Source organism: Salvelinus namaycush, unplaced genomic scaffold (assembly GCF_016432855.1).
Source record: "Salvelinus namaycush isolate Seneca unplaced genomic scaffold, SaNama_1.0 Scaffold470, whole genome shotgun sequence".
Lineage (NCBI taxonomy): Eukaryota > Metazoa > Chordata > Actinopteri > Salmoniformes > Salmonidae > Salvelinus > Salvelinus namaycush.
Window position 1 is genome coordinate 130,532 of NW_024061165.1, and position 15,143 is coordinate 145,674.

At 47.0% G+C, this 15,143-nt stretch overlaps 1 protein-coding gene across 1 annotated transcript in view; it reads right to left on the reverse strand.

Annotated features, from left to right (window-relative positions):
- Positions 1-15,143, reverse strand: part of tmem45a (transmembrane protein 45a) — a 68,148-nt gene that overhangs the window by 25,277 nt on the left and 27,728 nt on the right. The window contains exons 2-3 of the mRNA XM_038986426.1: positions 13,221-13,440; positions 14-226 (exon numbers count right to left, since the gene is read on the reverse strand). Coding sequence (XP_038842354.1) covers positions 14-226; positions 13,221-13,422 — 415 coding nt within the window. The 5' untranslated portion in view covers positions 13,423-13,440. The remainder of the gene's footprint in view (positions 1-13; positions 227-13,220; positions 13,441-15,143) is intronic.

Genomic DNA, 15,143 nt, shown 5'->3' on the forward strand with positions numbered 1-15,143 from the left:
CCAGACCTATTACCTTCTATGAAGAAGGCGATGGCCAGCATTAGTCTGTCGAGGGCCAGTGGAGCAGCGTCGGTGGTGTGTACAATCAGAGACATGGCTCCAGCCAAGCAAAAGAAGAGATACATGGTGGAGTGCTGCCAGTTATGAAGTCTGTCCCAGTGATGCTCGCTGTAGTCGTACAGGTGCAGCCGTGGCCCGTCTGCTACAAACTGCTCCGCCAGCATCCCTGAAAAACACAACGTCAGGATTCTCTTAAACGTCCCAGAGAAAAGATTCTTGGCCTATTAGAAATTTCTCATTTATGGCAGAGGGAAACTTCTAATCATAGTCTCCCTCTGCCATAAATTACCATTAACAGTCCAGCAACAATGTCTCATCCTAAAATTATAATTTCAAAACATCCAAACACTCCCAGTTTGTCTGATCATCCCCAGTCTGTTGTTTAACTACAGACAGTACCAGCTAGTATATGGTGAATTTTCAAAACTCTTAGTACAAAGCTCCAAACTGGTAACACTCGTAAAGCAGCCAGACAGCACATTCAAAACCTTTCATTGTGCATTCATTTTTTTTGTAGAAATCTTTCACCACACAACCATTGATCCAAAATCTTTACTGTGAAACATTGGTTTAATCACCAAAACACAACATAACGATATCTTCTCAATGTAGTTATTTTAACAACCAGTTCATCCAATAGCAAAACATGTAAGATGCTGTCAAGCCGCTCCCCCTCTCCAGCACTCAACGTCACTGGTCTACTAACCACTCATCATTACACACACCTGGACTTCATCATCACCTTGATTACCTTCCCTTTATTAGCCTTCAGTAGCCTCAGTCATCAGGCATTATTGGTTTGTTTTCATTCACGTTCTGTACTCTTCTCATGTTTTTTTAATCTGCATTCTTCATTATTAAACTCACTTTCTGCATCTGCTTCCTGACTCACGGCGTATACGTGACAGAATACTGCCTCACGAATTATGGAAGCAGCAGAAGATAAAGACATCTCCCAGACGGTCGGTGAACAGGGACACCTACTCTGTCAACATCCAGATCATCTGTCGCAACTGGGTGCGGCTATGGATGGTACTCCGTGTCCTCCACCGCCTTGACACCACTCGAGAGGATTCACCTACAACAAGCGGAGGGCCTTTTACCTCCAGTCGTCCCAGCAGAGTAGCAGGTCAGCGAATATTCCAACTCCGGCAGGGTGCCCAGACCGCTGCGGAGTACACCCTCACCTTCCGGACCGTGGCAGCCTCCAACGGATGGAACCAACCGGTGCTCTGCACCCTATTCCATAGAGGACTGCGTGTAGAGGTCCAGACGGAGTTGGCATACAGGGACAGCAACCTTTCCTTGGACACACTCATCGCGATGGCCACCCGTCTGGGCAACCTCCTTTAGGAGCACCGGCAACTCCTTCGCCCCTCGTCCTCCACCTTTGGCCGTCTCGAGGCAGAGCCTGAACCCATGGAGATAAGGGTCCTACACCTCTCTGCGGCAGAGCGTCGTCACCAGAGACAGCTGGGGCTGTGTTCCTATTGCGGTCAGATGCGGCACCAACTCCAGCGGTGTCCTGTGTCATCTGGGGCAAGGGGATTGCCCCGTGATCATCCGTCTCCCAGGATAGTCGTGAGTATTCCTTCATCATCGTTTTCCGCCAAACATTTCACTGGCTGGCTGTCCCTCAGGTGTTGTCTCTACAGCTCTAGTGGACTCCAGTGCCGCAGGGAATTTCATTGACTAGACCCCCGTCTCCTCCCTGAACATCACTACATACCAGCTTTCCACTCCTTTTCCAGTCCAAGCCCTGGATAATCGACCAATGGGATCCAGCACTATCACGCACATCACAGCCCCACTCACCCTCACTCTCACCTTGGGACCCTTGCACCAAGAAAGCCTTCCCTTCCTCATCATCACTGCACCCGTTCACAAAGTCATACTCTGCCTCCCATGGCTCCAACGTCATAACCCCACCAATACCCTGGTCGAGGATGAAAACCACCGGGCACCAGGTTGCTGGAATACCTGCTTTCCCTTGTGGTTCCACGTCGGCTGAGAGTCCTGTAGGTACCCTCCAGCACATCATTCCGTCCTACCGTATCGTTGGCCCCGTGTTTTGGGACGTAGATGAGGATATTGGCCAGGCTCTGGAGAGGGAACCCGCACCTGCTACCTGCCCTCCTGAGCGCGTCTACGTCCCCACGGAAGTGAGGGATCGGCTGTTGACCTGGGCACACACATCCCTCGCCGCTGGACACCCAGGTATTACCCGCACCATTCAATTCATATCCGCAAAGTACTGGTGGCCCACCTTGGCACAGGACGTCGCCTGCTATGTCAATTCATGCTCCGTATGTGCATAAAAAAAAGAAAACTCTTCCCCTTCCCGTGCCTCAGCGGCCTTGGTCCCATCTGTCCATGGATTTTGGTACTGATCTCCCGCCATCTGATGGTTTCACCACTATTATGGTTGTTGTGGACAGATTCTTTAATTCCTCCCATTTTATCCCTCTCTCTGGTCTCCCTACCGCTCTCCAGGTCACTGAGGCAATGTTCCAGCTGGTCTGGCACTATGGCCTTCCAGAGGACATCGTCTCCGACGGTGCCACTCAATTCACATCACACGGAGGCCTTTTTTCTCACCTTTATTTAACCAGGTTGAGAACAAGTTCTCATTTACAACTGCGACCTGGCCAAGACAAAGCAAAGCAGTGCGACACAAACAACAACACAGAGTTACACATGGAATAAACAAACATACAGTCAATAACACAATATAAAAAAATCTATATACAGTGTGTGCAAATGAGGTAAGATAAGGGAGGTAAGGCAATAAATAGGCCATAGTGGTAAAGTAATTACCATTTAGCAATTAAACACTGGAGTGATAGATGTGCAGAAGATGAATGTGCAAGTAGAGATACTGGGGTGCAAAGGAGCAAAAAATTATAATAATAACAGTATGGGGATGAGGTAGTTGGATGGGCTATTTACAGATGGGCTATGTACAGGTGCATTGATCTGTGAGCTGCTCGGACAGTTGATGCTTAAAGGTAGTGAGGGAGATATGAGTCTCCAACTTCAGTGATTTTTGCAGTTCGTTCCAGTCTCGACCATTCCAGTCATTGGCAGCAGAGAACTGGAAGGAAAGGCGACCAAAGTAGGAATAGGCTTTGGGAGTGACCAGTGAAATATACCTGCTGGAGCGCGTGCTACGGGTAGGTGCTGCTATGGTGACCAGTGAGCTGAGATAAGGCGGGGTTTTACCTAGCAAAGACATAGATGACCTGGAGCCAGTGGGTTTTGCGACGGCTATGAAGCGAGGGCCTGCCAACGAGAGCATACAGGTCGCAGTGGTGGGCAGTATATGGGGCTTTGGTGACAAAACGGATTGCACTGTGATAGACTACATCCAATTTGCTGAGTAGAGTGTTGGAGCATATTTTATAAATGACATCGCCGAAGTCAAGGACCGGTAGGATAGTCAGTTTTACGAGGGTATGTTTGGCAGCATGAGTGAAGGATTCTTTGTTGCGAAATAGGAAGCCGATTCTAGATTTAATTTTGGATTGGAGATGCTTAATGTGAGTCTGGAAGGAGAGTTTACAGTCTAACCAGACACCTCGGTGTAACGCTCATTCCTTCAATGATAAATGTGAATCCGACCATCACCCCTGGTGAGACAAAACCATGACTCGTTAGTGAAGAGCACTTTTTTGCAAGTCCTGTCTGGTCCACCGATGGTGGGTTTGTGCCCATAGGCGACGCTGTTGCCGGTGATGTCTGGTGAGGACCTGCCTTACAACAGGTCTACAAGCCCTCAGTCCAGCCTCTCTCAGCATATTGCGGTCAGTCTGAGCACTGATGGAGGGATTGTGCGTTCCTGGTGTAACTCGGGCAGTTGTTGTTGCCATCCTGTACCTGTGATGTTCGGATGTACCGATCCTGTGCAGGTGTTGTTACACGTGGTCTGCCACTGCGAGGACGATCAGCTGTCCGTCCTGTCTCCCTGTAGCGCTGTCTTAGGCGTCTCACAGTAAGGACATTGCAATTTATTGCCCTGGCCACATCTGCAGTCCTCATGCCTCCTTGCAGCATGCCTAAGGCACGTTCACGCAGATGAGCCGGGACCCTGGAAATCTTTATTTTGGTGTTTTTCAGAGTCAGTAGAAAGGCCTCTTTAGTGTCCTAAGGTTTCATAACTGTGACCATAAATGCATACCGTCTGTAAGCTGTTAGTGTCTTAATGACCGTTCCACAGGTGAATGTTCATTAATTGTTTATGGTTCATTGAACAAGCATGGGAAATGGTGTTTAAACCCTTTACAATGAAGATCTGTGAAGTTATTTGGATTTTTACAAATTATCTTTGAAAGACAGGGACGTTTCTTGTTTATGTGTATGCGACCAATAAAATGTGATTTGACGCCATATACGTGGTCTGCAGTTGTGAGTGAACATTCCATTTTCTGAGCAACAGCACTGGTGAACATTTTTCCATTCAGCTTGAGAGCTCCCTCAACTTGAGACATCTGTGGCATTGTGTTGTGTGACAAAACTGCACATTTTACTTTTATTGTCCCCCAACACAAGGTGCACCTGTGTAGTGATCATGTTTAATCAGTTTCTTGATATGCCACACCTGTCAGGTGGGTGGATTATTTTGGCAAAGGAGATGTTTGCACATAATTTGAGAGAAATAAGGGTTTTGTGCGTGTAGAACATTTCTGGGATATTTTATTTCCGCTCATGAAACATGGGACCAACACTTTACATGTTGCGCTTATATTTTTGTTCAGTATATATACAGTGCCTTCGGAAAGTATTCCGACCCCTTGACTTTTTTACGTTACAGCCTTATTCTAAAATGGATTTAAAAAAAAGAAATCCTCAGCAATCTACACACAATACCACATATTTACATAAGTATTCAGACCCTTTTCTATGAGACTCGAAATTGAGCTCAGGTGCAATTGTCCGTAGAGCTCCGAGACAGGATTGTGTCGAGGTACAGATCTGGGGAAGGGTACCAAAAAAAGTCTGCAGCATTGAAGGTCCCCAAGAACACAGTGGCCTCCATCATTCTTAAATGGAAGAACTTTGGAACCACCAAGACTCTTCCTAGAGCTGGCCGCCCGGCCAAACTGAGCAATCAGAGGAGAAGGGCCTCGGTCAGGCAGGTGACCAAAAACCCGATGGTCACTCTGACAGAGCTCTAGAACTTCTCTGTGGAAATGGGAGAACCTTCCAGAAGGACAACCATCTCTACAGCACTCCATTAATCAGACCTTTATGGTAAAGTTGTCAGACAGAAGCCACTCCTCAGTAGAAGGCACATGACATCCCACTTGGAGTTTGCCAAAAGGCACCTAAGGGACTCTGACCATGAGAAACAAGTTTCTCTGATCTGATGAAACCAAGATTGAACTCTTTGGCCTGAATGCCAAGCGTCACGTCTGGAGGAAACCTAGCACCATCGCTACGGTGAAGCACGGTGGTGGCAGCATCATGCTGTGGGGATGTTCTTCAGCAGCAGGGATTGGGAGACTAGTCTGGATTAGTGATGCACCAATATGACATTTTTGGCCGATACCGATATCCAATATTTTCCTTGCGAATAAACCTGATACCGATAACCAATACTTAAAAAATGTACGGCCTTTTAAGCATTCTAGTAAATAGACAATAAACAGTTAAATAGTTAACACACACACACATGGACGCAGCGGTCTAAGGCACTGCATCTCAGTGCAAGAGGCATCACTACAGTCCCTGGTTTGAATCCAGGCTGTATCACATCCGGCCGTGATTGGGAGTCCCATAGGGCGGCGCACAATTGGCCCAGCGTCTTCTGGGTTTGGCCGGGGTAGGCTGTCATTGTAAATAAGAATTTGTTCTAACTGACTTGCCGAGATAAATGAAGGTTACACAAACACACCACGATGACCTAAAAAGTTATTTTGTTGGCATTTACGCATGTCCCCATTACCAGTAAAACTTTATCAAAACCTATTTTGTTCACTTACTTGCTGTGCTGTTTCGTTGTTCATTTGTTCAGTCGTTTCATTCTCAATCAGGATTTCTATGCAACGCCGTTGCGTGTCAAAAAATATATTATTTAACACGATTTGACGTGTCAAATAACACAATTTGACATCTCAATTAAGCTTGTAGACCAATCAGGACCTGAATATGACTGTACGTAACATAATAATTGAACGCGTTCATACATTTTTTACGTAGTTATTACACATTTATTACACGATTACTCGTATTTCATTCGTCATAACGATTCATCAATGTATGCTATGATGCTGGTAATGTCGTGCACCTACAGTGCTGGTCATAAAGAAAAGCTAGCTAGCTCATGGATGCACACAATGTTCTTCCCCAAAAACATAGCAAAACGACAATCTGTTTCAGTAGCTAAAGTTATCTAGCTAACTATATAGCTAGATGTCATCATCTAAAATAACCCTAATTTATAAGACAGTTCTTATTTGATTAATGGTGGTTGGACCCATCTATGTGAAGCTAGCCACAATAAGGATGAGCCACAACAGTGGACTTTGCGGTTAGCCTTCAAAATAAAAGTATGACATAATTCTGTTATTTGTATTCATTTGCATCACTGTCAATGACATACTTTTATTTTGAAGGCAAACTGCAAATTCCACTATTGTGCCTAATCCTTATTGTGGCTAGCTTCACAACACATAACCGGTCCGGTCGAGCCTCACTAGCCACATAAGTAGCTAGCTGCTTATAACGTTAGCTTTGGGCAACAGGGTTAAGTAGCTGGCTAGCTATTTATTTTCATGAACTGAAGTTCAATTCCAAAAGGCTAACAACAAGTGGCAACCTAGCTAATACTCACAAGGATTCCTAAATCACTGCTAAGAATAATGAAAATGACTGCAGGTTCTACTGGTCATTGCTTTCAGGCTGGTTGTATTGGTGCTTGTTAGGTACCAAGCTAAAGCTAGCTACCCCAGAAGTTGGGGTCGAACAAATTATGCTTTATTACCAATGCGGTATTGAAAACACATCTTTCGTTGACGGTGTTTGCAGACTTTTTTTGTTTGTTCAGCTTTGACAGTGCTACTGTATCTTTTTTGACACGCAAAGACCCAAACGGCGTTCCATAGTATGTATGTCGTAAAGCTAATAGCAGTGACACTATTATTGTGTAACTCCGGTAGGGAAACATCTGAAAAATAGCGCACTTGGTAGTGTGTACCGGTGCTCGACCAGTCGGCGAAAGCCAACATCACCCACGACAGAGAACGGTTGATTGTCAAGGGCAATGAGTCCATTATCTTGGCTTTAATGGATTTCACCTTTGAGTTGTCTTGCTGAAATGTTCTTACTCTTTCACATGACTGCTGGACTTGTTGACTGCTCGATCCACACAGCAGACATTGTGGGCTAGGTTACGAATGCTGTGTTGCACGTGTAGCGCAAAATTTTACGTGGCGTCATTATGTCATCTACCTACGTTATATAGCTCGTCAGCTTTGACATGGGTTTTGCACATTGGTGTTAAACTAGACATCAGCCGATTCCGATTTTGGCATTTTTAGCTAATATCGGCCGATTCCGATATGTTCACCGATATATCGTGCATCTCTAGTCAGGATCGAGGGAAAGACGAAGGGAGCAAGTACAGAAAGATCCTTGATGAAAACCTGCTCCAGAGCACTCAGGACCTCAGACTGGGGTGAAGGTTCACCTTCCAATGACCATAAGCACACAGCCAAGACAATGCAGGAATGATTTCGGGAAAAGTCTCCGAATGTCCTTGAGTGGCCCAGCCAAACATCTCTGGAGACCTGAAAATAGCTGTGCAGCGACGCTCCCCATCCAACCTGACAGAGCTTGAGAGGATCTGCAGAGAAGAATGTGAGAAACTCCCCAAACACAGGTGGGCCAACCTTGTAGCTTCATACCCAAGAAGACTTAAGGCTATAATCACTGCCAATGGTGCTTCAACAAAGTACTGAGTAAAAGGTTTGAATACTGATGTAAATGTGATATTTCATTTTTTTTTTTGCAAAAATGTATAAAACCCAGTTTTTGTTGTGTGTAGATTGATGAGAAAAAAAACAATGTAATACGTTTTAGAATAAAGCTGTAAATTAACGAAATGTGGAAAAAGTCAAGGGGTCTGAATACTTTCCGAATGCACTGTATATATAAAAAACATTTTCATTTTATTTTTAAAATGATTCACATTATTGGGCCTTTACTGCTCCTGTATGAGGGGACTAAAATTGCCATCAGCAGCGCCGGTAGAAATGTGTGGACTGTTGTCATTTTGGAGTTTCTGCTACGTAAATGGCATTAAATACAGTATTACAGTACTGTATTGCCCAATGCAATTTAAGTAAAGTGATTCGATTTGTTACATACAGATTTTTTTAAAACTTTCTCTGAAGTAAAACCATAATAGTCATCATCATAGTTGGACATTGGGGTATACAGTGTCAAGAAATGCCCCAGGGCAGTGATTGGGGACACTGCCCTGTGTAGGGTGCCGTCTTTCGGATGGGACGTTAAACGGGTGTCCTGACTCTCTGTGGTCACTAAAGATCCAATGGCACTTATCGTAAGAGTAGGGGTGTTAACCCCGGTGTCCTGGCTAAATTCCCAATCTGGCCCTCAAACCATCATGGTCACCTAATAATCCCCAGTTTACAATTGGCTCATTCATCCCCCTCCTCTCCCCTGTAACTATTCCCCAGGTCGTTGCTGCAAATGAGAACGTGTTCTCAGTCAACTTACCTGGTAAAATAACGGTAAAATAAAAATAAATAAAAGAAAACGTGTGAACTCTTTGGAAATACCTGGATTTCTGCATAAATTGGTCATAAAATTAGATCACAACAATTGACAAACACAGTCTGCTTAAACTAATAACACACAAACAGTTATACATTTTCATGTCTTTATTGAACACACTGTGTAAACATTCACAGTGCAGGGTGGGAAAAGAATGTGATCCCTTGGATTTAATAACTGGTTGTCCCTCCTTCGGCAGTAAAAACCTCAACCAAACGTTTTCTGTAGTTGTGGATCAGACCTGCACAACGGTCAGGAGGAATTTTGGACCATTCCTCTTTACAAAACTGTTTCAGTTCAGCGATATTCTTGGGATGTCTGGTGTGAACTGCTCTCCTGATGCCACAGCATCTCAATTGGGTTGAGGTCAGGACTCTGACTGGGCCACTCCAGAAGGTTGAGGTCAGGACTCTGACTGGGCCACTCCAGAAGGTTGAGGTCAGGACTCTGACTGGGCCACTCCAGAAGGTTGAGGTCAGGACTCTGACTGGACCACTCCAGAAGGTTGAGGTCAGGACTCTGACTGGACCACTCCAGAAGGTTGAGGTCAGGACTCTGACTGGGCCACTCCAGAAGGTTGAGGTCAGGACTCTGACTGGGCCACTCCAGAAGGTTGAGGTCAGGACTCTGACTGGACCACTCCAGAAGGTTGAGGTCAGGACTCTGACTGGGCCACTCCAGAAGGTGTATTTTCTTCTATTGAAGCCATTCTGTTTTTGATTTACTTCTGTGTTCTGGGTTGTTGTCCTGTTTCATCACCCAACTTCTGTTGAGCTGCAATTGGCAGACATATAGCCTAACATTCTCCTACAAAATGTCTTGATAAACTTGGGAATACATTTTTCCGTCGATGATATCAAGCTGTCCAGGTCCTGAGGCAGCAAAGCAGCCCCAAACCATGATGCTCACTTCACCAGACTTTACAGTTGGGATGAGGTTTTGATGTTGGTGTGCTGTGCCTTTTTTTCTCCACACATAGTGTTGTGTGTTCCTTCCAAACAACTCAACTGTAGTTTCATCTCTCCACATAATATTTTGCCAGTAGCGCTGTGGAACATCCAGGTGCTGTTTTGCGAACTTCAGACGTGCAGAAATTGTTGTTGGACAGCAGTGGCTTCTTCCGTGGTGTCCTCCCATTAACACCATTCTTATTTAGTGTTTTACCTATCGTAGACTCGTCAACAGAGATGTTAGCATGTTCCAGAGATTTCTGTAAGTCTTTAGCTGACACTCTAGGATTCTTCTTAACCTCATAGAGCGTTCTGCGCTGTGCTCTTGCAGTCATCTTTGCAGGACGGCCACTCCTAGGGAGAGTAGCAACAGTGCTGAACTTTCTCCATTTATAGACAATTTGTCTTACCCTGGACTGATGAACATCAAAGGCTTTTAGAGATACTTTTATAACCCTTTCCAGCTTTATGCAAGTCAACAATTCTTAATCTTAGGGCTTCTGAGATCTCTTTTGTTCGAGGCATGGTTCACATCAGGCAATGCTTCTTGTGACTAGCAAACTCAACTCTCGTCTCATTGATTGGACTCCAGGTTAGCTGACTCCTGACTCCAATTAGCTGTCACGTTCGTGATGAGAGACGGACCAAGGCACAGCGTGATTAGAGTTCCACATATTTTAATAAACAGTGAAACTTCTACAAAACAATAAACCAACAACGAAACGTGAAAGTAGTGGTGCTGCGTGCACATACACAAAACAATATCCCACAATGCAGGTGGGAACAGGGACTCCTTAAGTATGATCCCCAATTAGAGACAACAATAATCAGCTGCCTCTAATTGGGAACCATACTCAAACCCAAACATAGAAATATAATTGACTAGAACACCCCCGAGTCACGCCCTGACCTACAACACCATAGAGAACCAAGGGCTCTCTCTGGTCAGGCCCTGACCTACAACACCATAGAGAACCAAGGGCTCTCTCTGGTCAGGCCCTGACCTACAACACCATAGAGAACCAAGGGCTCTCTCTGGTCAGGCCCTGACCTATAACACCATAGAGAACCAAGGGCTCTCTCTGGTCAGGCCCTGACCTACAACACCATAGAGAACCAAGGGCTCTCTATGGTCAGGCCCTGACCTACAACACCATAGAGAACCAAGGGCTCTCTATGGTCAGGGCGTGACCTATAACACCATAGAGAACCAAGGGCTCTCTATGGTCACGCCCTGACCTACAACACCATAGAGAACCAAGGGCTCTCTCTGGTCAGGGCCTGACCTACAACACCATAGAGAACCAAGGGCTCTCTCTGGTCAGGCCCTGACCTATAACACCATAGAGAACCAAGGGCTCTCTCTGGTCAGGCCCTGACCTACAACACCATAGAGAACCAAGGGCTCTCTCTGGTCAGGCCCTGACCTACAACACCATAGAGAACCAAGGGCTCTCTCTGGTCAGGCCCTGACCTACAACACCATAGAGAACCAAGGGCTCTCTCTGGTCACGCCCTGACCTACAACACCATAGAGAACCAAGGGCTCTCTCTGGTCACGCCCTGACCTACAACACCATAGAGAACCAAGGGCTCTCTATGGTCAGGGCGTGACCTACAACACCATAGAGAACCAAGGGCTCTCTCTGGTCAGGCCCTGACCTACAACACCATAGAGAACCAAGGGCTCTCTCTGGTCACGCCCTGACCTACAACACCATAGAGAACCAAGGGCTCTCTCTGGTCACGCCCTGAGCTACAACACCATAGAGAACCAAGGGCTCTCTCTGGTCACGCCCTGACCTACAACACCATAGAGAACCAAGGGCTCTCTCTGGTCACGCCCTGACCTATAACACCATAGAGAACCAAGGGCTCTCTCTGGTCACGCCCTGACCTACAACACCATAGAGAACCAAGGGCTCTCTCTGGTCACGCCCTGACCTACAACACCATAGAGAACCAAGGGCTCTCTCTGGTCACGCCCTGACCTACAACACCATAGAGAACCAAGGGCTCTCTCTGGTCACGCCCTGACCTACAACACCATAGAGAACCAAGGGCTCTCTCTGGTCACGCCCTGACCTATAACACCATAGAGAACCAAGGGCTCTCTCTGGTCACGCCCTGACCTATAACACCATAGAGAACCAAGGGCTCTCTCTGGTCACGCCCTGACCTATAACACCATAGAGAACCAAGGGCTCTCTCTGGTCACGCCCTGACCTACAACACCATAGAGAACCAAGGGCTCTCTATGGTCAGGGCGTGACATTAGCTTTTGGAGAAGTCATTATTAGCCTAGGGGTTCACATACTTTTTCCAACCTACACTGTGAATGTTTAAATTATGTATTCAATATAGAAAAGAAAATTTCAATAATTTGTGTGTTATTAGTTTAAGCACACTATGTTTGTGTATTGTTGTGACTTGAAGAACAGATCAAATTTGATGACCAATTTATGCAGAAATCCAGGTAATTCCAAAGGGTTCACATCCTTTTTCTTACCACTGTGTATCATACTTGTTATGTTTCTACTTGACAGACATATATTTTCATTAGTAGTTGTAGTTCTCATAATCTGTAGTGGACAAACCAGTTTACATGTCAAATCTATAAGTTTACCAAACGTTTAAGTAATAGTAAAAAAAAATTAACAAAAGAGAATCATTTCAAAAGTGAGCATCTCATTGTGAAAGGCAATTACTTTATATGAACACGTATTGCAATGTGAAACGTGTATTTCGAGAAGAAATACTGACTAAGTTTAATGAAAATGTAACTGTATAATTTTGTGTTGCACGTAGTCAATTGAAAATGTTGGGCCTCCAAAGTGGCGCAGGAACTGCATCGCAGTGCTGAGGTGCCACTACAGCCTCAGGTTCGATCCCAGGCTGTCACGGCCAGCCGTGACTGGGAGACCTAGGGGAGGGTTTGGCCGGGGTCTCATTGTGCTGTGGCGGGCCGTGCACCTGCAGGCTGACCTCAGTCGTCAGTCGGACGGTGTTTCCTCCGACACATTGGTGCGGCTGGCTTCCGGGTTAAGCGAACAGTGTATCAAGAAGCAGTGTGGCTAGGCAGGTGTGGCTAGGCAGGTGTGGCTAGGCAGGTGTGGCTAGGCAGGTGTGGCTAGGCAGGTGTGGCTAGGCAGGTGTGGCTATGCAGGTGTGGCTAAGCAGAGTCCGCAGGGGAGTTGCAGCGATGAGACAAGATCAGAACTACCAATTGGACGGAAGTAAATTAGAACGTTGGAGGCGGTATAACGCATAGAGCCTATTGGATATCCCGAAAAATGGGGTAAAAAAATATGTGCTTTTGAAACAACTGCCTTTTTGATGATCTGTTTTGAGTTTTGTACTAAGTGTTGTGAAAATGAAACATATAGTGTGGATGCTCAGGGTGTTGATGCTCACCAACCACGGAGAAGAAGAGGGTGACAGATCCCTCGATGACTTCCAGGCGGCGCTGTGTGGATCGGCTGGCCAGGCGGGTGGAGGTGGAGCCCAGACTCTTGTTCCTGAGAGTGGCGTACCATAGAGAGTACTTTCCCGCCCACCACAGACCCGCGATCAGGAAGAAACTACCCGGCAATGCATGGCCCTTAAAACTACCCATAATCCTTCACTGGAATACCTGGAACACAGAGAGAGGGGACGGACGGTCAGAACTCAGAAAAGTCTGATATCTGGTGAGGACAAAAGTATCTTATTCTTAGACAACAACAAAGAGGGCAACAAGAAATGTGGTGTTAAAGTGGTAAACTGTTTATAGTCTCGTACCACTTCAAACATTCAACCTCCAGCTGCATACCCCCTCTAGCACCTAATGTGGTGTTAGAGTGGTAAACTGTTTATAGTCTCGTACCACTTCAAACATTCAACCTCCAGCTGCATACCCCCTCTAGCACCTAATGTGGTGTTAGAGTGGTAAACTGTTTATAGTCTCGTACCACTTCAAACATTCAACCTCCAGCTGCATACCCCCTCTAGCACCTGGGTCAGCTGTACCCCCTCTAGCACCAGGGTCATCTGTACCCCCTCTAGCACCAGGGTCAGCTGTACCCCCTCTAGCACCAGGGTCAGCTGTACCCCCTCTAGCACCAGGGTCAGCTGTACCCCCTCTAGCACCAGGGTCAGCTGTACCCCCTCTAGCACCAGGGTCAGCTGTACCCCCTCTAGCACCAGGGTCAGCGTACCCCCTCTAGCACCAGGGTCAGCGTACCCCCTCTAGCACCTGGGTCAGCTGTACCCCCTCTAGCACCAGGGTCAGCGTACCCCCTCTAGCACCTGGGTCAGCGTACCCCCTCTAGCACCTGGGTCAGCTGTACCCCCTCTAGCACCAGGGTCAGCGTACCCCCTCTAGCACCAGGGTCAGCTGTACCCCCTCTAGCACCAGGGTCAGCTGTACCCCCTCTAGCACCAGGGTCAGCTGTACCCCCTCTAGCACCAGGGTCAGCTGTATCCCCTCTAGCACCAGGGTCAGCTGTATCCCCTCTAGCACCAGGGTCAGCTGTATCCCCTCTAGCACCAGGGTCAGCTGTACCCCCTCTAGCACCAGGGTCAGCTGTACCCCTCTAGCGCCAGGGTCAGCTGTACCCCCTCTAGCGCCAGGGTCAGCTGTACCCCCTCTAGCGCCAGGGTCAGCTGTACCCCCTCTAGCACCAGGGTCAGCTGTACCCCCTCTAGCACCAGGGTCATCTGTACCCCCTCTAGCACCAGGGTCAGCGTACCCCCTCGAGCACCTGGGTCAGCTGTACCCCCTCTAGCACCTGGGTCAGCTGTACCCCCTCTAGCACCAGGGTCAGCGTACCCCCTCTAGCACCTGGGTCAGCTGTACCCCCTCTAGCACCTGGGTCAGCTGCACCCCCTCTAGCACCAGGGTCAGCGTACCCCTCTAGCACCAGGGTCAACTGTACCCCCTCTAGCACCAGGGTCAGCTGTACCCCCTCTAGCACCAGGGTCAGCTGTACCCCCTCTAGCACCAGGGTCAGCTGTACCCCCTCTAGCACCTGGGTCAGCGTACCCCCTCTAGCACCAGGGTCAGCGTACCCCCTCTAGCACCAGGGTCAGCGTACCCCCTCTAGCACCAGGGTCAGCACACTCTCAAATGTTGTTTATTGCCATCATTGTAATCCTGCCACACACACACTATACAATACATTTATTAAACATAAGAATGAGTGTGAGTTTTTGTCACAACCCGGCTCGTGGGAAGTGACAGAGCTCTTATAGGAGCAGGGCACAAATAACAATAATGTTGTTCTTCATTCTTACATATAAAACCTTAATTGTTCATCAAAAATTGTGAATAACTCACCACAGGTTAATGAGAAGGGT